Source organism: Oncorhynchus tshawytscha, linkage group LG20 (genome assembly GCF_018296145.1).
Source record: "Oncorhynchus tshawytscha isolate Ot180627B linkage group LG20, Otsh_v2.0, whole genome shotgun sequence".
NCBI classification, from domain to species: Eukaryota; Metazoa; Chordata; class Actinopteri; order Salmoniformes; family Salmonidae; genus Oncorhynchus; species Oncorhynchus tshawytscha.
The window spans coordinates 5,725,409-5,753,114 of record NC_056448.1 but is presented as its reverse complement, the minus strand read 5'-3'; the positions used below and the strand labels follow the sequence as shown (position 1 = coordinate 5,753,114).

General features: G+C 42.4%; 1 protein-coding gene across 3 annotated transcripts; it reads right to left on the bottom strand.

The window, feature by feature from the left end:
* Positions 1 to 485: 485 nt before the first annotated feature.
* On the bottom strand, positions 486 to 23,411 carry rad23b (RAD23 homolog B, nucleotide excision repair protein). 3 transcript variants are annotated; one of them, XM_042302100.1, is made up of 10 exons: positions 23,370 to 23,411; positions 20,823 to 20,904; positions 20,402 to 20,481; positions 10,227 to 10,417; positions 9,274 to 9,329; positions 8,851 to 8,978; positions 6,385 to 6,523; positions 5,897 to 6,024; positions 4,866 to 5,048; positions 486 to 1,340 (listed from the first exon to the last, which is right to left on the bottom strand). In XM_042302100.1, exons 1-10 carry the CDS (start codon positions 23,394 to 23,396, stop codon positions 1,227 to 1,229), a joined length of 1,128 nt encoding a protein of 375 aa, XP_042158034.1. In that variant the 5' UTR covers positions 23,397 to 23,411; the 3' UTR covers positions 486 to 1,226. The 3 variants fall into 3 exon arrangements, with proteins under 3 accessions (XP_042158034.1, XP_024236749.1, XP_024236748.1); XM_024380981.2 differs by lacking the exon at positions 23,370 to 23,411 and adding an exon at positions 21,925 to 22,110 and having other exon boundaries at positions 6,388 to 6,523; XM_024380980.2 differs by lacking the exon at positions 23,370 to 23,411 and adding an exon at positions 21,925 to 22,109.
* Between the last annotated feature and the right edge of the window lie 4,295 nt (positions 23,412 to 27,706).

Below are 27,706 nucleotides of genomic sequence, written 5' to 3'. Positions count from 1 at the left end.
TTCTTATTTAGAAGGAATATAACATTTTACAATCGTGAAGTTGGAATTTTAGCTTCCTTCTTGAATTGCCTTGCTTTAATTCAAATCAACCTCAACCCTGATGAACACACCTCAGTGGTTTGGAAGAAACTTTCAAGATGTTGCAGTCTATGCTGCCCCCTGCTGGTCTCAGTCGTCTGCTTGAGAAGGTGTGGTGGTGGGTGGGGGGGTGTACTGTACAAATTGTGTACAAGTCATTGGTCTATGGGTGCATCGCAATAATCTAAAATGGCATCCTTTTGTAGGCATTTTCAGATGACTGCATAGCAATTGGAGAAGGAATAAATAAATACTTATATCGTGTGGAAGACTAGTAGAGACTCCGACACAAATGGATCTTCAAATAATATTGTTGCTCTTATTTTCCTAGTGTTATACATGGAGTCAATGGTCAAAAGAGCTGCTTACACCCACCCTCTTTAAAAGACTAAACAAAATAGCATTACTCTGTTGAAACGTTTTATTTCTTTGTAAAAATGACAGTAAATCAAGTGGATAGTAACTGTAAACACAAGGCTACTATGAGCTACGGAAGTCATATACATACCTTTAGAGGTCTGAAAGAACTAGGATAATTTGATATTTTCAGGCTGCATGAAACATCAGTACTTCCCATATTTGTACAGTTGCCTTTTTAAAATCTGCTGTAGCTCATGCAATTCACTTTGTTTGTTGGAAGTTTAACAAAAAAAATATGAAAATGGCAAAATAACAATGTTGCTAGTTTAAAAATGTCATTTAAAACTGCAGTTTTTATTATGTACTGGGATCCCTATACTGGTCAATTGAGACAAAGAAAAACACTATCAAACAAGAACAATGATGTATACAACAAATGGCCCAATCACATACTTGTATAACTACTCCTCTTATAACTACATTCTGCGATCAACCTTTTAAACCAGTATTAATTTCCTTATGAGAAACAATCATGTTGGTCTTTAGCCAAATAAAAAAATAAACAAACGGGTAGCACACAGGTGATATCTGAAGAACCAAGTAGCTTTTACTCAATTAAGGTGATCAGAGTAACAGCTTTTATTTCACACAAAAAAATATCTATCATGTATTTGTAGTAAAATTTGGGAAAATGCGAAGGCCATGTTTTATTTATGCTCATCCAATATTGATCAATCAAAAAGTAGAGAAAAAAAATAAGGACCGAAATGACTATCATGGCTCCCTTTTCAGTCGTCGTCAAAGTTCTGTTGTAAAAGGAAGTTAGCAGCCAAGTTCTCATTCTTCTCACAGGCAAAGTAGGCCTGTATAACAAGTCCTTCAGGGAATCCTAGGGCTTTTAGCTGTAAGACAAAACAGACAAAGTCAATATTGAAATGACATAAACAACATTCCTGAATAGCGATGACAGGATTGATATTACATTCCTATTCCCATAAATAGGCATTTATTCATGCATCTTCAGTTGAAAACAATGCAGTCTGAAATCAACACGTTGCTAAACCCTTTACCCTAGTGAGAATTGGCCAATATGGGTAGGGCTAAATTGAAATGTTTTTTAAAGAAATATGAAATACATATAGACAAGCATAGTAGCAACTGAAAGGAAACAGTTGAGATTCTAGGAACATTTGACCCAAGCTGAGGACAACAGTTCACCTGACAAGACTGAATCCAAATGTTACACTGATGATTGTGTTCAATTTGCATTTAGTGTAATTTTCACTGCATTTGTTGATAACATCTGAAAATACTCTGGACACATTCAGTAACACAAGAATATTCTTGGAAAAGGTGGGGTAGGTGCAACAGATGAAAAAAATACAATGGTTTGAGTGAGAGGACTAACTGGTGTCTCCAAGTGGCCACACACCTCTCCAAAGTGTGCACAGTTCCTACGTAATTTCAATGCACTTTTATGACTCAAAATAGAGTAACTATTGTTTTTGCTCTCCTAGCTGTGCCGTTGAGGAACTAGAGCAAGCACCCTTGTAGTTTTGTTTGGAACACAACCCCACATGCCCGCCATCCAACAATTACTGTTGTTTACACAATCCCATGGCACATTATGAATTTCAATTAGGGTTGAATGGAGGGAACCCGGATTCAGAGATTTACCGCACAAAACCACTCCCCTTTCCCGGGATAAATAACTGAGAAACCGGTAAATTATAATTAAGAAATAAGGCCCGAGTGGGAGTGGTATATTTATTTAACTAGGCAAGAACATTAAGAACAAATTCTTATTTTCAATGACTGCCTAGGAACAGTGGGTTGACTGCCTTGTGAAGGGGCAGAATGACAGCTTTTTATCTTGTCAGCTCAGGGATTCGATCTCACAACCTTTCGGTTACTAGTCCAAACACTAAGCTACCTGCCACCCCAACGGTTAAGGGGTGTCTTAAGCACGCCGCAACGCCCGTAGCCATGGTATATTGGCCATATACCACGAGATGCCTTACTGCTTTTATAAACTGGTTACCAACGTATTTAGAGCAGTAAAACCACGGGTTTTGTCATACCCCTGGTATACAGTCTGATATAACACGGCGGTCAGCCAATCAGCATTCAGGGCTCAAACCATCCAGTTTATACAATGATTTCTATGAACAGCATGGCGTGAAATGGAACTGTTAAATGATATGCAATGTTCACAGCCGTCATCTCTACGGCCTCTGCATGATGAATCATCAACGTTCAGGGTGGTGACAGATCGCCCACCTCATTATGGAGCGCAGTTCACGATGCACGTAGACTTTTTTCTGACAAGTAGACCTACATTTGCGTAGTCTATGCTACAGTAATAAAGACTGAATGCACGTCTAATACACCCATCTCCATCTTGCTTTCAGGGGTCACCGTATTTAATTGTAAAGATTTTTTTATTGCAGCTGCAGTGAAAAACAGCCCATCACGCTAACATCGTATTAAATCTGTGCACGAGCGAGCAGTCTATCAATTCCTTTCAAATTGCATCCATAACACATAATCCTGTTCTAGATTGATATACAGTGCATTCAGAAAGTATTCCGACCCCACTACTTTTTCCACATTTTGTTACAGCTTTATACTAAAATAGATTCTTCAGTCATCCATCTACTAATAATACGCCAAAACCACAATGCATTTAAAAAAAAAATGTTTGTAAACGTATGAATAAAAAAATGAAATCATTTAGATAAGTATTCAGACTCTTTACTAGGTACTTTGCTGAAGCACCTTTAGTAGCAATTACAGCCCTGAGACTTCTTGGTATGAAGCTGCAAGCTTCGCACACCTTTATTTGAGGAGTTTCTCCCATTCTTCCCTGCAGAGCCTTTCAAGAGCTATCAGTTTGGATGGGGAGCGTCGCCGTACAGCTATTTTCAGGTCTCTCCAGAAATGTTAGATCGGATTCAAGTCCAGGCCATGGCTGGGCCACTCAATGACATTCAGAGACTTTTACCGAAGCCACTCCTGCATTGTATTGGCTGTGCACTTAAGAGTTTGTTGTCCTGTTGGAAGGTGAAGCCTGAGCCTGTTGGAGGTCCTGAGCGCTCTGGAGCAGGTTTTCATCAAGGATCTCTCTGTACTTTGCTTCGTTCATTTGATCCTGACTAGTCTCCCAGTCCCTGCCGCTGAAAAACATCCCCACAGCAGGATGCTGCCACCAACATGCTTCACCGCAGGGATGGTGCCAGGTTTCCTCCCGACGTAATGCTTGGCATTCAAGCTAAAGAATTCAATCTTGGTTTCATCAGACCAGATGAAATCTTGTTTCTCATGGTGTGAGAGTCCTTCTCATGGTGTGAGAGACAAACTCTAAGCGGGCTGTCATGTTCCATTTACCTAGTAACAAATTAACAGTCCTTTCTGAATGTCCTATCCAGAACCGATTACAGTTGAGGAAGAGTTCTCCCTTCTTTAACTGACCACATGTCTTCCGACTGACCACTCTACCATTAAGGCCTGATTGGTGGAGTGCTGCAGAGATGGTTGTCTTTCTGGAAGGTTCTCCCATCCCCACAGAGGAACTCTGGAGCTCTGTCAGTGACCATCGAGTTGTTTGTCACCTGCCTGACCAAGGCCCTTCTCCCCCGATTGCTCAGTTTGGCCAGCTATAGGAAGAGTCTTGGTGGTTCCAAACTTCTTCCATTTAAGAATGATGGAGGCCACTGTGTTCTTGGGGACCTTCAATCCAGCAAACATTTGTTGGTACCCTTCCCCAGATCCGTGCCTCGACACAATCCTGTCTGAGCTTCACAGACAATTCCTTTGACCTCATGGCTTGGTTTTTGCTCTGACATGCACGGTCAACCGTGGGGCCTTATAGACAGGTGTGTGCCTTTCCAAATCATGTCCAATCAAGTTGGAGAAACTTCTCAAGTATGATCAATGGAAACATGATGCATCTGAGCTCAATTTCGAGTCTCATAGCAAAGGGTCTGAATACTTAAGCAAATAAGGTATCCGTTTGAATAAATATAAATCATTTTCTAAAAACCTGTTTTCCCTTTGTCATTATGGGGTAGTGTGTAGATTGAGGGAAAACATATTTAATCAATTTTACAATAAGGCTGTATAACATAACAAAAAGTGGAAAAACAGAAGAGGTCTGAAAACTTTCCAAATGCACTGTATACAGTGTATGTGACGTAGTACACCATTTTCGGTGACCACTTTTGGCTCGTGAGCGCTACTTTCAGAACTATTGGCTAAAAACAATACAAAATACTTGATTTATTTAACTTTCTTTTTAAATTATATATATTTTTTAAATAATTAAAATAAATCAGCATTTCTGTAAATTCTTTAGCTAACTAGCAAATTTTCAACTGTAGCCACTTATCAACAGTCATCTTGGCTTGTGATATTCCCTCCTTTCTTACCCTCTCAATGGCCTCCTTCTCCTGGGGTGTGACCTGAATATAGTTCATGCCACTTCCAGCCTCCCCACCGACCCCCACTCCAACACCTCCACCACCTACTCCTCCTCCTCCTCCTCCCTGACCCCCCTCCTGGGCTGGCTCGTTCAGCATCTGGATGAACTGCTCTTGGTGGCTGCTGATTTGCTGAAAGGGAAACAGACAAACAGGATTGTGTTCATTAGGGCACACAACAGAAAAACAATGGAAAACAGGCCTTTCTTATTAGACCGATTCCAAGTAGTCCCTTCTCTCTTTACTCAGTTTCCCTCCGTTTGGTACATAATGAACACACCCATGGAGAGAGTGATCAGGGGTTTGTTCAGGAAGGAGCAACAGACTCAACATTCAGATAGAAATGCATTGTACAGATCAGGTAAGTGTCATATGAGCCAACTGTTAGTCACAGTTCTACACATGACATTTCTACCAGCAACATTGAGTGCAGCCCCTCTACAAATGAATCTGATGGTTTAGATTTGGTCAACGCACCAGTCCAGGCCAGTGGTTCCAAGAACCTTTGATACCTACAACATTATGAACATTTCACATCATTGAATAAATCCCAGGTAATTACAGCTGACCAGAGGTTGGTTTGAGGCTGAACACATTCTGCTTCCCAAATGGCACCTTATTACCTTTATAGTGCATTACTTTTGACCAGAGTTCACATAGGGCTCTAGTCAACAGTAATGCACTATATAGAGAATAGGGTACCATTTGGGACACACAACAGTATCACAGAGGGGGTCTGCTGCTATGCCTTCAGGCTCTGATCTCATTCCTTCAATATGCATGAGAGGCCTGGGGAGCTAAATGACACAGACAAATGTATTTGGCAGAAGGACTAGAATTCCATCAATTTCACTGCTCATTGTAGCCAGTTCAACTACAAAATCGTGGAATAATTGTCTATCATCAAGAGGCCAGAGATTCGGGAGTATATCGGAGACAGACTATAAATCGAGGCGCTTGTGTGAGTTGGTTGTCCATACTTGCAGAAGCTGGGGGTTCTCCCTCCCTATCTGCTGTAGTAAGGCAGGGAGCAGAGAGGGGTTCTGCTGGATGATCTGTCTCATCTGGAGAAACTGGGGCTGGTTAACCAGGAACCCCAGAGGGTTGGCTGGAAACACAGGAGAGGGAGAATAGGAGGTCACACCATAGAAGGACAATGGCACTGTTCTATTTCCAATCCACACAGTTCTATGTTCCATTTCCATGTTCTATTTCTACAGGTCCATTTTGTATGTTCTTTGTTCCCAAAGTTCTACATTCCTCTTCCACACAGCAGCACACTAGTGTTCTAAACTCCAGTAGGCCAAACCGTTTATGGCATAGAACAATTGATACAGTGCAGCACATAGGGCATCTGTTTATTATTCAAAGGAAAAGAATAGAAAGCCGTCAAATGCTATTTCTGTGTGCACTGCATACAGAAGTGTTGTTCTGCATGCGTATAGTGGAGAAGCAGGCACACACACACCTCCTGTTGCAGCGCTGGCTAGGGAGCCTGTGCTGGCTGGGGTGGTCATACTGCCTGTGTTCAGAGCTGGAGTTCCTCCACCCACAGGGGGCACCACTGGGTCAGCACTCACATGGCCCTCCTCCCCAGCTGGGATCCCCTGAAGAACAACCACAGGAGATACATTAGAGCTGCCAGACAGGGTGGAGGAATCTAGCTCCATCTCAGCTCGAAGGAACACATGGATGAAAACCGTCAAAGAGCACAAAAATAAATAAAAAACACGGGACAATGAGTCAATGACCACATTAACATGCACACCAATATACCGTTATTATTTGGGATACTCGAGTATTATGCATTTGTGATGACAAACATCAGATCTCGTTTACAATAACTCGAAAAATCTTGTATCCCGGTTATGAGAAACCCGGAAAAGACACGCTGATCTGTGGCATGTAAACATCTTATCCCATTTACTGTTTTTTTTGCAGTCTGCACAGGCTCAGTTTTGTTATCTGATTCTCAAACAAATCATTTTTAAAAAGTAGGCTACCCACACAGTTTGATCCACCATAACTTCATAATGTATTTTGCTGATACTCCGAGCAGGATCGTATAGCCTACTGGCTACTTTCACCCCAAATTTAGACAACTTCCTGCTTATGTCTGACACTTTGTAGGCTGTAATATTATTATTATTTCTGTAGGCCATTTGTTTGTCAACTAGCCAATCGTTAGATACATGCAGCTTCAATTCTGTCATAAATTGTTGCCCCAGAAGACTAAATAAAGTAGTGCTCACCAGAATAATGTCTTACATTGACAGAATGAATGCATTAGTAATCTAGTTAAACACTGCTGAATGTCTTTTAGGGACCAAGGAATAAATGCAATAACTCCAAAACAGTGGAGAGATTGGTCCTGTGCAAAATGTCCAAAAGTTATCCGTTTGACTGATTTTAAGTGAATTAGAAGCTGAGAAAACAATGAAACACGTTTCTGATAAGACTTCAGTTCGTCTGGGTGCATATTTTATGTGGTTCTTACCGTCTGCTTGCATAAGTGTCAAAGACAACATTACAGTAGCATTCACATTTTCGGGGAGACATGCTGAAAGAAAAAAGAAAAACCTGAAATATCACATTTACATATATATTCAGACCCTTTACTCAGAACTTTGTTGCAGCATCTTTGGCAGCAATTACAGCCTTGAGTCTTCTTGGGTATAACGCTACAAGCTCGGCACCCTTGTATTTGGGGAGTTTCTCCCATTCTTCTCAGCAGGTCCTTTCAAGCTCTGTCAGGTTGGATGGGGAGCGTCGAGGGACACAACTATTTTCAGGTCTCTCCAGTTGGAAGGTGAACCGATGCCGCCTTGTCCTGAGCACTGTGGATTAGGTTCTCTCTGTACTTTTCTCCCGCAATCTTTCCTGCGATCCTGACTAGTCTCCCAGTCCCTTCCTCTGAAAAACATCCCCACAGCATGATGCTGCCACCACCATGCTTCACCGTAGGGATGGTGCCAGGTTTCCTCCAGACGTGAGGCATGGCATTCAGGCCAAAGAATGGTCAGAGAGTCCTTTATGGGCCTGCCACCAGCTCCAAGAAGAGTCTTGGTGGTCCCAAACTTCTTTCATTTAAGAATGATGGAGGCCACTGTGTTCTTTGGGACCGTCAATGCTACAGACATTTTTTGGTACACTTCCCCAGATCTGACACAATCCTGTCTCGGAGCTCTACGGACAATTCCTTCGACTTCACAGTTTTTGCTCTGACATGCACTGTCAACTGTGGGACCTTATACAGATAGGGGTGTGCCTTTCCAAATCATGTCCAATCAATTGAATTTACCACAGGTGGACTCTAATCAAGCTGTAGAAACACCTCAAGGATAATCAACGGAGACGGGATGCACCTGAGCTCAATTTCGAGTCTCATAGCAAAGGGTCTGAATATTTTTGAAAATCTTTTTTTAGAGGTTTAAACATTTATTAAAAATAAACACATCTAAAAACCTGTTTCCGCTTTGTCATTATGGGGTATTGTGTTTAGATTAAGATTTTTTTTATTTAATCCATTTAAGAATAAGGCTGTGACTTAAAATGCGGAAAAAGTGAAGGGGTCTGAATACTTTCTAAATGCACTGTATATTACGCTACATAAGGTAATGTCAGTGTCAGTGTCCATATCCTACAGTCAGTGTCCATATTTCAGTTACTAGTCCATTTAACCCATATTAACTTAATTTGGAATATTCTGTTTATTAATGGATACTTGTGAGTGGGATATCAAAAGGTGCATGTAAACAGCTTATCCCGAACAATACCTTAAGCGGAATATGAGCTACTATCGAGCTACTATCCGGAATACTGTGCGCATGAAAACGTGGTCACTGTCATATTATATCAATTTTAGACTAAACCATTCAGAATAAAAAAGGGGTGTCAGACTGGAGAAGTGGATGGAGTGATGGGAGGTACTTACTGTAAGCAGGTACTCCACAGCTCTGTCTGGGTTGTTGAAGCTGGCTCGGAGTGATGCCACCACCTGCTCCCTCTCATAGCCCATCAGCATCATCTCGGTCACCATGTTCTCATATGATTGGCCTGTCACTGAGGACCAGGAAGAACAACCAACCAATCAGATGCCATTTTGATCAGGGAGACTCTTGAAAACTTCAGATGACATTCACTAGGATAAACAGCCTAATGAAAACAGATTGAGAGATAGATTTTTTTTAAAGTGAAAGGAATAGCCCTAATTAAATATATATATATATATATACACACACACAGGGAATACAATATTAAGACATAGCTATAGACCTAACTACAAAAGATAAAGTATGTTTTCAGGTTATAATCCATTCACAAAATTGGGTTAACTCATATCAGGAGGACCATTTACCTAGAGCAGAAGTTGCCTCCTCGAACATGTTCACATTGGCCAAGAGACCAGACGAACTGAAAGAGAAGGCGTATAAAGCTGATGAGAGTACGGTTCCATTTTACCATGATCTGTTCTCATAAAATACAACCATTAGGAGATATTAATTATACTATAACCGACACTAGCGAAATCTAAAACGTCCCCACTTCCAATAAGAATGCAATCTCAGTTAACGTTTTGCATGTGGCTACCGTCGTACATGACCCTGGAAACAGCAGCTTCCTATTAATGACCCAGGCCAAATGTAACAGTGGCTACATCCCAAATGGTACCCCCTACTTCCTATGTGTAGTTCAATCATTTAGGGGGGTAGTGCACTATAGGCAATAGGGCTCTGGTCAAACAGTGAACTATATAGGGAACAAGACCAGGGCCTGTGAACAAAACATTAGGGACACCTTCTCAATATTCACTTGCACCCCCTGAGGATCACATCTCGGTACCTAATGGCAGTAAGGCTGCCTCAATTTGTCTGGGCAAGGTGTTGAAAGCGATCCACAGGGACGCTGTTGACTCAAATGCTTCCTACAATTGCATTGGCTGGATGTCCTTTTGTTGGTGGACCATTCTTGACACACACAGAAAATTGAGCATGAAAAACCAAGCTGCGTTCAAACGCCAGGCACTTACTACCCGTTCAAAGGCACTTCTATCTTTTGTCTTGCCTATTCACCATCAATGGCACACATGCACACTCCATGTCTCAATTGAGTCAGTGCTTAAAAATCATTATTTAACATGTCTCCTCCCCTTGATCTACAATGATTCAAGTGGATTTAACCAGTGACATCAATATGGGATCACAGCTTTCACTGGGACAGTCTCATGGAAAGATTTAAATTTGTTTTGTACACTGTGTATACGGAATAGGTTTGCAATTGGAGAGCCATTGACTGCCGACCCAGCCCTACCTGGTTGGAGTTGATGCTGGGGCTGAGGTGTTGGAGGGCCTCTCCTCAGCTGGTTTGTCCTCTGGTTTACCCCCCTCGGGTGGGTTATCTGAGCCTGACAAGGCAGCAGCGGGTACTGTGGGGACTGTAGTGCTGGAGGTGGTGGTCGTGGTAGCACTGGAAGGCTGGGCAGCTGCTGGGGCTGCTTTAGGCTACATAGAGAAAAAGGGGAATGTCCAGTGCTCAAGGTTGGGCTCAACAGCATATTTTACTTGAAAACATAGGCCTATAGGTGATAGAGTACAAATTATTTTAGCAACATGGCTTGTCAGGTAAGAAGCCTGTGATCTGATTTAGGCTACAGACATGGACACATTGAATACCGATTGGCAGTAATAATTACCATTTTAGGCCACTAATCACTTTGAGGTAGCAAAAAAATAGCAAGCCATCTTAAAAAGGAAATTCCACCACTAACTAATGAAAATTATCTCCAGCACAATTCCAGTTCTACATGTGAAAACGGCACATTTCAACAATATAGTTATAAAGTCCTACCCGATGACATCAAAAAGGTAAAACAGATTTGCGCGGTGGGGAGCACTTCGAAATACGGCTAGAAACGTGTTTTAGGTTTTGAAAAACCACAGTTTAAAACTTTAATCCTACCCTGTGATATCACAGAGAAACATTTTTTTAGGACCTTTTGTTAATATATCTTTAACCACAGATCATAGAAAGGCTCCGTTTTCACATTTGTAGACACTAGTTTGGTGCGGAGCTGAATACGAGGCTGAAAAGTGGCAGAATTGCCCCTTATCAAAATGAGCAGCCTGGGAGTTAAGTAAAATTTTTCCATCTGAAGATTTAAAAGAACAGGTTGCACAATATATTTCCACAAACCTAGCATCGTGGATTGATGATAATCAAAAACATTTTGAAATGTTATTTATGCAAATGTTGACTTGAAAAAAAAGTTGCGAAAATACATGTATCAAAAAGTAATATACCAACAATACACTGTGGCTTTGACATTCAGAGAGGAACGGCCTGCTGGTGGCGGCAACACACTGTTTACCGGCATGCATGTTTGGTCAAGAGGGGAAGAAAGTCTTACTGGGTCAGGGGAACCCCTCGTGCTTCAGTCATATGAGGGCCTCACTTTGTCCCGAACGATTACACTGGCTACCAACAGTGGATTCGCTATGAAGCTGAAACCGGTTCTGTGCCCACAGTCAATGTAGGCTCCAAGTCCACTGACACCATCGGTGTTACAACGACATGGCGGGTGGCTTCAGTGATGGATGTGAAAATCGGCTAAGAAGATACTAAAGGGCCCTAAGAGTTGTCATGTTATGTTTTTGGTAGATGATAAAAACAAAGTCAGCTATCTAAGTGCACCGGGCCATGCAAAACAAACTGGCCCACTCACACAGATACAATAACTAAAATCAACAGAATACTCCATGTTTTGCAGAAATTGTCAAATATCATAAATCAGATGTCATTGTTAATTTTCAAGGTCCTTATTTTTGCTGAACTGCCTGAGCTTTATTGGCCAATATAACTTGCAGGATATCAATGGTAGCCAATGTTCCCTACATTTTTCCCTCACCAAGCAGATTTCAGGTCTGCTGAGCACAAACTGGAACACTGTGAAAATGGTAACTTCCGGCGCACGTTTACTGTGAACACAGAGGCAGTACTCACTTTAAGTTAGTAGCTTACTTGACCACTTAAAACTGTGGCTCTTTGATCATACTGTAGGCCTACCAGAGTGGTATACAATCAACAACAAAAATAAATAGAAACTGCTTCACATAACATTCCAACATGGAAATAGCCGTTATTGTTCAGCCTACAGTAGCAGCCAGAGTGGTGTTCAATGTAGGACTACACTCCATTACTTTTATTAAAAACATACAGGGATTGACATTGACCCGTTTATCCACTTGTCCTTCAGACCAGGTGACTGAAAATGCCTATTGACTACTTAGCTTATTCAAGCCCGTCTCAAAATACACTGCCCCTTTAGGACAAAGAAAAGCTCTTTACCCGACTCGCTTTCAAAGATGTCTAAAATTAACACGTTTGGTGCTCTTTGTCGGAAGCAATCACTCCCACATTGTTGACTACAAATGATCTATAACTTGGCTAATAACTCACTAATTAGCTAAGGATATGAAAAGGTCAAATGTGCACATCGCTTACATTTAACTCTGATCTCAAAACAAAAGCATCTACTCATGACTGCTCATGCTGTAAAAAAGCAATCCAGTTCAAAGTGAATGGCACAGATCCACATATGGCAATGGTGTACTTGCATATACAGTACCAGTCAAAAGTTGACACCTACTCATTAGTTCTTTATTTTTAACTATTTTCTACATTGTAGAACAGTGACATAACTAAACATAACTCTTAATTCAGTAACCATTAAAAAAATATATAAATATATTTTATATTTGAGATTCTTCAAATAAAATTTGATTTGATTTGAAGTAGCCACCCGTTGCCTTGATGACAGCTTTGCACACTTTTGGCATTCACTCAACCAGGTTTCACATGGAATGCTTTTCCAAGTCTTGAAGGAGTTCCCACAAATACTGAGCACTTGTTGCTTTTGGTTACTTGGTTGCTTTTCCTTCACTCTGTGGTCCAACTCATCCCAAACCATCTCAATTGGATAGAAGTCAGGTGATTGTGGAGACCAGGTCATCTGATGCAGCACTCCATATCTTGGTCAAATAGCCCTTACACAGTCTGAAGGTGTATTGGGTCATTGTCCTGTTGAAAAACAAATGAGTGGGACTAAGCGCAAACCAGATTGGATGGCGCATCGTTGCAGAATGTGCCTTGAATTCAAAATAAATCAGACAGGGTCACCAGCAAAGCACCAATACACCTTCTCCTCCATGCTTCACGGTGGGAACCACACGGAGATCATCCGTTCACCTACTCTGCGTCTCACAAAGACACAGCGGTTGGAACCCAAAATCTCCAATTTGGACTCATCAGACCAAATGACAAATTTCCATCGGCCTAACGTCCATTGCTCGTGTTTCTTGGCCCAACCAAGTCTCTTCTTATTGGTGTCCTCCTGTACTGGTTTCTTTGCAGCAATTCGACCATGAAGGCCTGATTCACGCAGTCTCCTCTGAACAGTTGATGTTGAGATGTGTCTGTTACTTGAACTCTGAAGCATTTATTTGGCTGGAATCTGAGGTGCAGTTAACTAATGAACTTATCCTCTGCAGCAGAGGTAACTCTGGGTCTTCCTTTCCTGTGGCGGTCCTCATGAGAGCCAGTTATCAGTGCTTGATGGTTTTTGCAACTGCACTTGAAGAAACTTTCAAAGTTCTTGACATTTTTGTTATTGACTGACCATGTATTTAAAGAATGATACTATAATTTCTCTTTGCTTATTTGAGCTTTTCTAGCCATAATATGGACTTGGTCTTTTACCAAATAGGGCTATCTTCTGTATACCGCCCCTACCTTGTTGCAACACAACTGAATGGCTCAAACACATTAAAAAGGAAAGAACTTCCACAAATTAATTTAAGGGACACCTGTCAATTGAAATGCATTCCAGGTGACTACTTCATGAAGCTGGTTGAGACCATGCAAAGAGTGTGCAAAGCTCATCAAGGCAAAGGCTGGTTACTTTGAAGAATCTCAAATATATTTTGATTCGTTTAACACCTTTTTGGTACTACATGATTCCATGTGTGTTATTTCATAGTTTTGATGTCTTTACTATTATTCTACAATGAAGAAAATACCAAAAAATAAAAACCCTTAAATAAGTATGTGTGTCCAAACTTTTGACTGGTACTGTAGGCCTACTGTAGCGCTGATTGGGTATGGTGCACCGGTCTGTGTAGAGTATGGGCTTGAGTGGTGCCTGTCAATGCAATAGAATCCTACTCCGATGCTTTCTGCCAACAACAACATCTCTTGCATAGTTTGTTTTGTTACGTTGCATTGAAAGTGGCTAATATTACGTTGATTCGATCACAATTCCGACAGTAAAGGGAAACGTTGACAGGTTTTAATGGAGAAAACACTAGAAATTTGAGGTAAGTTCAATCTCGTACAGGCTGATATTTCTTCTGCGTGGCAGTCCTGGGGATGGAAAATTGATGGTAGGACAATGTTTGTTAGCCATTATCTGAATTTACTGCTGCTATTAGTATCACTCTGGTTAGCATGTGGCTAGCTAGAACTACAATCTGCCAACAGAGTTTGTCAGTTTGGTTACAGACATTCAATGTCTACGATGCTAAAGGTTTATCTTGATTTTGTGTAACAGTGCGAGAAATGCTGATGTGCTGAACTGCTAATAAGTGCTGTGTTTCAAGGTTACTAGTGGTTAGATGGTACGAGTCAGAGTAGTGAGAAGCAGAACGTGCCCAATTTGACTGGAGCGCCCCGAGCAAGACTCCTAAAGGCTGGAGGGTAGGCCTTCTCGACCCCTCAAATAGCGCACTTCATGAGCTCAGGGCATGCTAAGCCCCGCATGCATTTGTAGTTTATTTTCATAAAGAAACTGAAGACACACAAGTGCAAAAATCAAGGTGACTTAAAAAGATGACCAAGAGTGGGAGTGCGGTGATGTAATGTCCACAACTAAAGAATCAATGGAATCTGAAAAGGCCAGTCTCCCGAAAGCATGATTGTCTACTTACTACATGCACATGCTAAAAGAAAGGAATGAGATAGGTAGCTAAATTGTCAATATAGCGCATATCCCAACTTAAGGAGTTTTCCGTTTTGATTGGGTTATTTTGCCTAAAAACCTTTAAACCTACCTATAGATTTATTTTATAATAAAAAAATGCATCCCTGCCCTGAGTGACAAGAGTGGCCAAAAGTGTGTTTAGCATCCCCAGTGGCTCTGCAAGCACGGAGAGGATATCCTCCGCTGCTGGCCTGCTCTCCAGGCACCATCGCATGAGCCTGAAGCCATAGACTGGCCAAACTCATGCTTCTAAAAATGAATTCAAAAAGGCACTCTAGACTGAGCCTAATAAGGCATTTTTTGTTTAATTTGTATTTAATTCTAAGTCATAGCCTACATGCGCAATTTATAGACTTAATGATTTAATAGAAAAAAAAAACATAAAAAATTCTAAGCGCTTAATGTCCCTCACTCCCTACCAGCCTAGGGTGTCGCATTCGCAAATGCTTCAATGTATTTCTTTGTACGGACAACAAACACAGTTGCATTTTAATCTTTGGCAATTTGAATGCACAGAGACACAGTCATGAGAACCTGAGTCCCATTGTCGTGCCATTCATCCACCGCAATCACCTCATGATGCTACATGGGGCCGTGCATTAAGGACCTGTACACAATTTCTGGTAGCAGAAAATGTCCCCGTTCCATGGCCTGCATACTCAGACATGTCACCCATTGAGCAGGTTTGGGATGCTCTGGATGAAAATGTACGACAGCATGTTCCAGTTCCCGCCAATATCCAGAACCTTCGCACAGCCATTGAAGAGGAGTGAGAACATTCCACAGGCCATAATCAAACAGCCTGATCAACTCTATGTGAAGGAGATGTGTCACACTGCATGAGGCAAATGGTGGTCACACCAGACACTGACTTTTTTTTTTAATCCACGCCCCTACATGTTAAGGCATACAGTGCCTTTAGAATGTTTTCAGACCACTTGACTTTTTCCACATTTTGTTACGTTACAGCTTTACTCTACAATTGATTAAAAAATGTAAAGTTCCCTCATCAATATATATTGACACACACACACACAATACCCCATAATGACAAAGCAAGAACAGGTTGAACTTTTTGCTAATTTATAAAAAAATAAAAACTGAAATATGACATTTACATAAGTATTCAGACCCTTTACACAGTACTTTGTTGAAGCACCTTTGGCAGCGACTACAGCCTTGAGTTATTTTGGGTATGATGGTACAAGCCTGGCACACCTGTATTTGGGGAGTTTCTCCCATTCTTTCTCTGCAGATCATCTCAAGCTCTGTCAGGTTGGATGGGAAGCGTCGCTGCACAGCCATTTTCAGGTCTCTCCAAAAATGTTCTATAGGGTTCAAGTCCGGGTTCTAGCTGGGCCACTCAAGGACATTGAGACTTGTCCTGAAGCCACAGCTGTGTTGTCTTGACTGTGTGCTTAGGGTTGTTGTCCTCTTGGAAGGTGAACCTTTGCCCCAGTCTGAGGTCCTGAGCGCTCCGCTGAAAAACATCCCCACAGCATGATGCTGCCACCACCATACTTCACCGTAAGGGATGGTGCCAGTTTCCTCCAGACACTTGGTATTTAGGCCAAAGAGTTCAATCTTGGTTTTAACAGACCAGAATCTAAATTCTCATGGTCAGAGTTCTTTAGGTGCCTTTTGGCCAACTCCAAGCGTGCTGTTGTGCTTTTAACAGACAGTTGTGTGCCTTTCCAAATCAAGCCCAATCATTTGAATTTACCACAGGTGGACTCCAATAAAGTTTTAGAAACATCTAAAGGATGATCAATGGAAACAGGAGGCACCTGAGCTCAATTTCGAGTCTCATAGCAAAGGGTCTGAATACAGATGCTTAACTGTATTCCCAGATATGTGGAATCCATAGATTAGGTTCTAATGAATTTATTTCAATTGACTGATTTCCTTATATGAACTGTAACTCTGTAAAATCTTTGGAAGTGTGTCATGTTGCATTTGTATTTTTGTTCAGTGTAGATACCCATCACTAGAAGATGTCCACTGTATTATTAGGTCAAATCTTGGCCAGCTAGGGGAAATACTGTTGTCCTTGCTAAAGTTTTTGCTTACTGATCTGAGTCTGCGGCAATACTCAACAATGATGGCGCTGGAAAGACAACTTTTGGTAGGCGTTGATGTCGATTGATCCCTTTCATAACTGAAAATGCAGCAAAATGTTGGTTTGACAATATTTTCTATCTAGAGCTTTGTTGTCAAATAATGATCATGGCTATTCTGTGCCAGTACAGTAGTGTGAAGAAGCTAGCTAGCTAATCAGATGGGTGGCTTTCAGACATCAGAAATAACACAAGGTCAAAGGAATAGTCATAGCTTATTACAACTAAATAGTAAAGCAACAGTTTATACAAATGAAACAAACCAATGGCGCAATCAACTAGCAAACAACGTAGCTAGTCAAACTAGCTAGCTGCCAATGTGGCTTGAAAACAAGTAATCAATGGTAGCTATAACACTTGCATACATATTTACAACTAAATAGCTAAAGAGACATATTACTTTATATCTAGAATTATATATTAGCAAGCTAACTATGTCTTACTGTTTCAGCAGAAAAATATCTTGGTCGGTTTTGAATCCCTTAGCAATGGAGCTAGCCCTCTCCAGTTTGTAAGCACAAATCCGAGGTTCACTCTCGTCTTGGCCCACTCTCGTCTTTGCCCCGGGCTCTTTTGTTTTCCCTGCTGGCTCTCCAAAGTTCCATGTTACTTTGGGTTATAGGGACATGTCGTTCGCTCCCCACATCTGTCATACATCTCCACTAGTGAAGTGTGGACATAGACGTCCCTTTTCTCTTCAGTTGCAGATTCTCTCAATAGCTTACTCCTCCTTGTGTTGTCGTCTCCTTCTCAAAACCCATTGGTGGAGAAGGTCAGAGGGGCGGGACCTCTGGCTTTTTCATCCAATGGGTTTTGAGAAGGAGACGAGATAACGCTAAGAGTACGCAATTTAGCTTTTCCACCTGTCTCAGTCAATGAACTTGTGGCGGAAACTCGTCATTCATTACGCACAGCACTAAATCTGTCGGGAAAAAACAACCTGACAGAGAAATCGAATACAAGCGGTTCAGGTAGGCTGGAGGCACAATATTGTTACTGGTGAATCACACTTGATGACCACTACCGACTTGGAGCATTTGAACAAAGAAAATATCAAAATAACATAATGCAGCTTTAAAAAGATTCAAGATTCCACACACCAACAAACAGGAATCTGAAGGCCACAGCCTCTTGCCAATTATCACTATAGACTAGAGGTTGACCGATTAATCAGAATGGCCGATTAATTAGGGCCGATTTCAAGTTTTCATAACAATCGGAAATCGGTATTTTTGGGCGCCGATTTTGCAGATTTTTACATTTTGTTTTATTTAGATGTTTTTTTATACCTTTATTTAACTAGGCAACTCAGTTAATAACACATTCCTATTTTCAATGACGGCCTAGGAACGGTGGGTTAACTGCCTTGTTCAGGGGCAGAACGACAGATTTTCACCTTGTCAGCTCGGGTGATCCAATCTTGCAAACTTACAGTTACCTAGTCCAACACTATAACCACCTGCCTCTCATTGCACTCCACAAGGAGACTGCCTGTTATGCAAATGCAGTAGAAGCTAAGGTAAGTTGCTAGCTAGCATTAAACTTATCTTATAAAAAACAATCAATCAATCATAATCACTAGTTATAACTACACATGGTTGAGGATATTACTAGTTTATCTAGCGTGTCCTGCGTTGCATATAATCGATGCACCTAACCATAAACACCAATGCCCTTCTTAAAATCAACACACAGAAGTATATATTTTTTAAACCTGCATATTTAGCTAAAAGAAGTCCAGGTTAGCAGGCAATATTAACCAGGTGAAATGGTGTCATTTCTCTTGCGTTCATTGCACGCAGAGTCAGGGTATATGCAACAGTTTGGGCAGCCTAGCTCATTGCGAACTAATTTGCCAGAACTTTACGTAATTATGACATTACATTGAAGGTTGTGCAATGTAACAAGAATATTTAGACTTATGGATGCCAACCGTTAGATAAAATACCGAACGGTTCCGTATTTCACTGAAATAATAAACGTTTTGTTTTCGAAATGATAGTTTCCGGATTTGATCATATTAATGACCAAAGTCTCGTATTTCTGTGTGTTATAACTAAGTCTATGATTCGATAGAGCAGTCTGACTGAGCGATGGTAGGCAGCAGCAGGTTCGTAAGCATTCATTCAAACAGCACTTTCGTGTGTTTGCCAGCAGCTCTTCGCAAGCACAGCGCCGTTTATGACTTCAAGCCTATGAGCCTAATGGCTGGTGTAACAGATGTGAAATGGCTAGCTAGTTAGCGGGGTGCGCAATAATAGCGTTTCAAACGTCACTCGCTCTGAAACTTGGAGCAGTTATTCCCCTTGCTCTGCAAGGGCCGCGGCTTTTGTGGAGCGATGGGTAACGCTGCTTCGAGAGTGGCTGTTGTCGATGTGTTCCTGGTTCGAGCCCAGGTAGGTGCGAGGAGAGGGACGGAAGCTATACTGTTACACTGGCAATACTATAGTGCCTATAAGAACATCCAATAGTCAAAGGTATATGAAATACAAATGGTATAGAGAGAAATAGTCCTATAAATACTATATTAACTACAACCTAAAACCTCTTACCTTGGAATATTGAAATCTCATGTTAAAAGGAACCACTAACTTTCATATATTCTCATGTTCTGAGCAAGGAACTCAAACATTAGCTTTTCTATATGGCACATATTGCACTTTTACTTCTCCAACACTTTGTTTTTGTATTATTTAAACCAAATTGAACATGTTTCATGATTTAAAAAAAAAATGTATTAAGTTAAAAAGTGTTAATTCAGTATTGTTGTAATTGTCATTATTACAAATGTAAAAAAACATTATTTTATTTAGAAAACAAACATTTAAAAAAATTAATAATAATTTATCGGCATCATTTTATTTGTCCTCCAATAATCGGTATCCGTGTTGAAAAATCATAATCGGTCGACCTCTATTATAGACATTCAAACTGTGCAGAAGGCACATATTGTAGCTCTGCAGTGAGAAACTCCATTACATGAACTGTTGCTGCACCTGTGAGCGGAGATGTAACAGATTGCAATCCACTCCGCACAGTGGGATTTAATCTGCATTCTGCCTGTCTTCTTAGTGATATTGAGGTGCATGTGACAGGCCTGGGAAAATATTGCTTCAAGATGCACACACACACAAGCTACACACACGTCCAATGACATGGAAAGTTAATTAAGTCCATCTGCCACTATCAGTGGTTGTCACTGTGTGTGTGTGTGTGTGTGTAGCATGTTTATGATGGATTTGAAAATAGTGAAGCGTATGTTATGTATTCAGGTCTCCACCCCAATGAAAGGCATGTAATTTCATGGACAAATCGCAACGTTTCTAATCCCTTACCTTTGCCACCATGACGACCACAAAGTTCTTCTCATCAATCTTATACTCCTTGAGGGCTGTGTCATCATTTAGGATTTTCCCTTCAAGCAACAAACATGAAGATATGAATTCATCAACCGACAATTCCACAATAACCCTGACATTCTTTGCCATTGAAATTGCCAGAAACCCATCCCATCACCTATAAGGTTCATTCATAGTGGTGAAGAAACATTAGCATGCCACATACACAGATTGAACACTATTGCTGCAATCTGCATTCCCGTAACATAATTACATGAAAACATTGAGATGCCACAGGACAAGCCAACACAGACATGTAATTATATTGTGACAGCGCAACGACCTATGCATTTCTATCCGTCCTCATCAAACTGTCAGACAAAAGAGAGAGCAGGGGAATACAAGACTGAAACTGTACCTGCATATATCAACTTTTGTCCAGCAACCGGAAAACCATCTTTTCCCTTCTCATTCTCAATTTTTTCCTTTAAGGTTTTTACCTGTAAAGAGAGAGAAGACGACAGACAAATCATAAAGAGAACGAAGTCCATTGCGAGAAGCATATGATATGTATCAGTTTACTGGTTAAATGGCTGATGATTAGGCTAAAAGAGATAGCTAAGAAACCAATTAAACAATTCAAAGTCGGGTGCCCGAGTTCTCTGAGAGAGGTCTTATAATACTAATACTTGGCAACTAACTACACACTGCCTAAAATAAAAACAGTTTATGATTGACAACTTCTCAGAATTCTGGGTCACACCAATAGGCCACTGTCAATGACTCGGGCTGAGGAGAGGTCTCTGCACTAACGTTAGATAACGACGTCCGCTAACGTTAGCTAATATTCGCCTCGCTAATAACAACCAAATGCCGACAGTATCTAGCCAGCTACGGGGGTGTCAAACGAAGTTAGATCGCTACAGTAACGTTATATGGATCAATTATTTGGATTATCAACATTTAGCTAGGTTAGCTAATAAACTATCCAACTGCTTCATAAGACACGTGAGGCAGCAGCTGTTTAGCTAGCTAACGTTAGGGAGCTAGCTAACTACGCTAAACTCGAAAGTTGTCGTTTTGAATAAATATATCGTTAGAGCACACTGTGGCTATCCATGGCAAAAGTTATTGAATTAGCCATTGCTAGTTAGCTAACAATTAGTTGGGGTTGAGAAACTTGAGACAATTAGATAGCTAACTACCAACACTTACCAGCTAATGCTAGCATTAGTCAGCTACCGCGTACACTACCACTACCAGTTTTTGCCAACATAAAATCACAATGGGTGTATTTGCAGTAACGAACAACCTACTTTGTTAAGTAACGTTACTAAGAAACTTACCAACGTTATCTAGTTACTTGACTGGGGACTTAAACATGTTGAAGTTGCTTTGCTAACGTTAGCCAGCCATGTCAAACTAGCTAAGAATGCACGTTAGCTTAGCTTGTTAGCCAACGCAACGGTAAGTTAGACGAAGTCCTCCACCCCTCCAACAAATGCATGGTTTCAACTCACCGTCTCCTCTGCGTCTATGTCGATTTTAAATGTCTGCTGTTGGAGAGTTTTTAATGTTATCTGCATTTTGGCGGCGAGCAATTTAGCTTAGGTTTCTTAACTTGTTTCACCCCGTACTCTTTCCGAAGGTGTAGTTAGATTTGATGCTATTTTCGCTAGCTCGTCATAGGTTGCTGCTCTGGTATTATGCCGCCACCTACTGTGTGGGGTGAAAACTGGGGAACTTTAACGCAGAAAAAGCACGGGGAAATACGGAAAGGGTGAGGAAAAAAATCGAACATACACAAAAAAATCTATGTACTAATTTATTCAGATTAAAATGCATACGCATATCCCTACAGGCTCTGGGGTCTAAGAGGGATCTTCAGACCGTATTCCCTGCAAAATGTTGGCCTACCAGGGAACTGTGGGTTAGCTGCCTTGTTCAGGGGCTGCCTTGACCGCTCTGGGATTCAATCCAGGAACCTTTCGGTTACTGGCCCAATGCTCTAACCACTAGGCTACCTGCCACCCCAAATTTGCACTGCCTCCACATATGAGACCTGCTGGACAGCCCTGATTCTTGCTATTTCGACCTCCTTCACCCTTACAGGGCCATCCTAAACTCGGGAACATGGTTCCCACCACAATTGCATCATCGTGTATCCACTAACTCTTCAACAACATATTTATTCCGTCTGCACACACCTACCACATCGCCAAACTTTTTGTAATTACGACGTTGCAACGGAACGAAAAAGCTTTCACTGCGTATCTCATATACCCCAGCTTTTCATGTTTCGGGAGAAACTCTTCATCAAATAGCAATAACACGGGTAGGTTTTCCTTCTTCCTTCCATCCACCATAAAGTTCAAGGGACGTGCCTCCACTACTCCCGGACCTGGTACATGGTGATTATGACATTGAGCCTCAATTTCCACCGAGACGCCAGAGATTACACCTTTTGCCGATGCCCTGCTCAGAAAGTCAAAGCTTTCCACTTCATACTCCCATAATTTCCCCAGCCACAATGCACTTTCCTTTTGTTCTTATGAAAAATAAACACCATAACATTCCTGGTAATGCTGGCCGACTCAACCCCAGTGCGTCCTCCACCTAACCGCAGTGCGTCCTCCACCATCTGTGCAACAGCAATTGGGTCTCCCAAAAATGCATCCTTATCGATGAATCGAACTCTAACAAGGAATGAGGCAACATAGCACTGGGCAAAGATGTCCTTTCAATGTCTAGTTTTGATTTACATTTGGTTCAGTTGCCATATAAAGTTAATTCCACGTGAACCCCCCCCCACCCAAAAACCGTCATCACAACTTTGAACTTTTTTGTTCAAATGACATGACAACGTTGATGCAACCAGTTCTTTCCCAGTGGGATTAGACCGAGCCTCAACTTTATTTGCAACTTTATCCCTTTTTCTCAATTTTCCAGTCAGACTTCAACTCACTTCCACACACTTTACTGAACGCTCCATAAGACTCAAACAACAAATCCACTTCTGCCATTAATTGTCATCAGAGGCTGTCCAACCACCATTACGCTTTTGACTTTTCAGCGCTAACCATAAACAAACCTTTACACAAAAAAATTAGGCATACGCCAACTCGGGGTGCGAGTGTGACGTGCACGAGACCTGAGAAATGTAGTTATCATCCATCCATCCATCCATTTATTCATTCATTCATTGGTAGCAGTACATCACAGAAGCAGATCATCATCATCGGCGCATCAATCATAATTTCCGGCTGTTAGTGACTTTGATTTTAAGCTGATTTAAGGGTGCTATTTTCTCCGAATTTTTAAAAACCATTCTAGTTTCCTTATTGCACTATATTATATACGTTTTTAAGAGTTGTAACTTTTAGGCTGTGCTACCCTCCTTCCTGTATCCAGATCTACCATCCTTACGCACCTCCCAAATAGGCCCCCCCCCCACAAAATAAAAAATAAAAACAAACGTTATCAGCATAGTGAATGCGGGACACAGGCTGGCAAAACCCTGGATCATTGTTACTCTAACTTCCGCAACGCATACAAAGCCCTCCCCCACTCTCCTGTCGGAAAATCTGACCACGACTCCATTTTGTTGCTCCCAGCCTATAGACTGAAACTAAAACAGGAAACGTCCGTGCTCAGGTCTGGTCAATGCTGGTCCGACCAATCGGATTCCACGCTTCAAGATTGCTTCAATCACGTGGACTGTGATATGTTCCACACAGCATTGGACAATAACATTGATGAATAAGCTGATTCGGTGAGCGAGTTTATTAGCAAGTGCATCGGTGATGTTCTACCCACAGCAGCTATTAAAACCTTCCCCAACCAGAAACCGTGGATTGATGGCAGCATTCTCGCAAAACTGAAAGCTCGAACCACTGCTTTTAATCAGGGCAAGGCGACAAACATGACCCAATACAAACTGTGTTGATATTCCCTCCGCAAGGCAATCAAACAAGCTAAGCGTCAGTATAGAGACAAAGTAGAGTTGCTTTTCAACGGCTCAGACACAAGAGGTATGTGGCAGGGTCTACAGTCAATCACAGACTACAAAAAGAAAATTAGACCACGATTTCTTGCTCCCAGACAAACTAAACAACTTTTTTGCTTGCTTTGCCCTTGTGGGGCCCCAGTGTTGAGGATCAGCGGGGTGGAGATGTTGTTGCCTACCCTCACCACCTGGGGGCGGCCCGTCAGGAAGTCCAGTACCCAGTTGCACAGGGCGGGGTCGAGACCCCCTGTTGAATGCCGAGCTGTAGTCGATGAACAGCATTCTCACATAGGTATTGCCGCCTCGCTTCTTGTTCCTAGGAAACTATGCAGTTTTTTGTTTTTTTTACGTGTTATTTCTTACATTAGTACCCCAGGTCATCTTAGGTTTCATTACATACAGTCGAGAAGAACTACTGAATATAAGAGCAGCGTCAACTCACCATCAGTACGACCAAGAATATGACTTTCGCAAAGCGGATCCTGTGTTCTGCCTTTCACCCAGGACAACGGAATGGATCCCAGCCGGCAACCCAAAAAAACGATTTCGTAAAAGAGGGAAACGTAGCGGTCTTCTGGTCAGACTCCGGAGACGGGCTCATCGTGCACCACTCCCCAGTATACTTCTCGCCAATGTCCAGTCTCTTGACAACAAGGTTGATGAAATCCAAGCAAGGGTAGCATTCCAGAGGGACATCAGAGACTGTAACGTTCTTTGCTTCACGGAAACATGGCTCACTGGAGAGACGCTATCGGAGTCGGTGCAGCCAGCTGGTTTCTCCACGCATCGCGCCGACAGAAACAAACATCTTTCTGGTAAGAAGAGGGGCGGGGGCGTATGCCTTATGGCTAACGAGACGTGGTGTGGTCACAAAAGCATACAGGAACTCAAGTCCTTCTGTTCACCTGATTTAGAATTCCTCACAATCAAATGTCGACCGCATTATCTACCAAGGGAATTCTCTTCGATTATAATCACAGCCGTATATATTCCCCCCCAAGCAGACACAACGATGGCTCTGAACGAACTTTATTTGACTCTTTGCAAACTGGAATCCATACATCCTGAGGCTGCATTCATTGTAGCTGGGGATTTTAACAAGGCTAATCTGAAAACAAGACTCCCTAAATTGTATCAGCAGATTGCGCAACCAGGGCTGGAAAAACCTTGGATCACTGCTATTCTAACTTCCGCGATGCATATAAGGCCCTGCCCCGCCCTCCTTTCGGAAAAGCTGACCACGACTCCATTTTGTTGATCCCTGCCTACAGACAGAAACTAAAACAAGAAGCTCCCACGCTGAGGTCTGTTCAACGCTGGTCTGACCAATCTGATTCCACACTCCAAGACTGCTTCCATCACGTGGACTGGGATATGTTTCGTATTGCGTCAGACAACAACATTGACGAATACGCTGATTCGGTGTGCGAGTTCATTAGAACGTGCGTTGAAGATGTCGTTCCCATAGCAACGATTAAAACATTCCCAAACCAGAAACCGTGGATTGATGGCAGCATTCGCGTGAAACTGAAAGCGCGAACCACTGCTTTTAATCAGGGCAAGGTGACCGGAAATATGACCGAATACAAACAGTGTAGCTATTCCCTCCGCAAGGCAATCAAACAAGCTAAGCGTCAGTATAGAGACAAAGTAGAATCTCAATTCAACGGCTCAGACACAAGAGGTATGTGGCAGGGTCTACAGTCAATCACGGACTACAAAATGAAAACCAGCCCCGTCACGGACCAGGATGTCTTGCTCCCAGGCAGACTAAATAACTTTTTTGCCCGCTTTGAGGACAATACAGTGCCACTGACACGGCCTGCAACCAAAACATGCGGCCTCTCCTTCACTGCAGCCGAGGTGAGTAAAACATTTAAACGTGTTAACCCTCGCAAGGCTGCAGGCCCAGACGGCATCCCCAGCCACGCCCTCAGAGCATGCGTAGACCAGCTGGCTGGTGTGTTTACGGACATATTCAATCAATCCCTATCCCAGTCTGCTGTTGCCACATGCTTCAAGAGGGCCACCATTGTTCCTGTTCCCAAGAAAGCTAAGGTAACTGAGCTAAACGACTACCGCCCCGTAGCACTCTCTTCCGTCATCATGAAGTGCTTTGAGAGACTAGTCAAGGACCATATCACCTCCACCCTACCTGACACCCTAGACCCACTCCAATTTGCTTACCGCCCAAATAGGTCCACAGACGATGCAATCTCAACCACACTGCACACTGCCCTAACCCATCTGGACAAGAGGAATACCTATGTGAGAATGCTGTTCATCGACTACAGCTCGGCATTTAACACCATAGTACCCTCCAAGCTCGTCATCAAGCTCGAGACCCTGGGTCTCGACCCCGCCCTGTGCAACTGGGTACTGGACTTCCTGACGGGCCGCCCCCAGGTGGTGAGGGTAGGCAACAACATCTCCACCCCGCTGATCCTCAACACTGGGGCCCCACAAGGGTGCGTTCTGAGCCCTCTCCTGTACTCCCTGTTCACCCACGACTGCGTGGCCACGCACGCCTCCAACTCAATCATCAAGTTTGCGGACGACACAACAGTGGTAGGCTTGATTACCAACAACGACGAGACGGCCTACAGGGAGGAGGTGAGGGCCCTCGGAGTGTGGTGTCAGGAAAATAACCTCACACTCAATGTCAACAAAACTAAGGAGATGATTGTGGACTTCAGGATACAGCAGAGGGAACACCCCCCTATCCACATCGATGGAACAGTAGTGGAGAGGGTAGCAAGTTTTAAGTTCCTCGGCGTACACATCACAGACAAACTGAATTGGTCCACCCACACAGACAGCATCGTGAAGAAGGCGCAGCAGCGCCTCTTCAACCTCAGGAGGCTGAAGAAATTCGGCTTGTCACCAAAAGCACTCACAAACTTCTACAGATGCACAATCGAGAGCATCCTGGCGGGCTGTATCACCGCCTGGTACGGCAACTGCTCCGCCCACAACCGTAAGGCTCTCCAGAGGGTAGTGAGGTCTGCACAACGCATCACCGGGGCAAACTACCTGCCCTCCAGGACACCTACACCACCTGATGTTACAGGAAGGCCATAAAGATCATCAAGGACAACAACCACCCGAGCCACTGCCTGTTCACCCCGCTATCATCCAGAAGGCGAGGTCAGTACAGGTGCATTAAAGCTGGGACTGAGAGACTGAAAAACAGCTTCTATCTCACGGCCATCAGACTGTTAAACAGCCACCACTAACATTGAGAGGCTGCTGCCAACACACTGACTCAACTCCAGCCACTTTAATAATGGGAATTG

Bases quoted from the DNA above. Each gene is read 5' to 3' on its own strand.
- rad23b (XM_024380980.2), bottom strand. From the start codon at position 21,990: ATGCAGATAACATTAAAAACTCTCCAACAGCAGACATTTAAAATCGAC. The intron at 20,905-21,924 runs GTGAGTTGAAAC...CTCTCTTTACAG, and splicing joins ACATAGACGCAGAGGAGACG to GTAAAAACCTTAAAGGAAAA. The intron at 9,330-10,226 runs GTAGGGCTGGGT...CTTCTCTTTCAG, and splicing joins CCAGCATCAACTCCAACCAG to TTCGTCTGGTCTCTTGGCCA.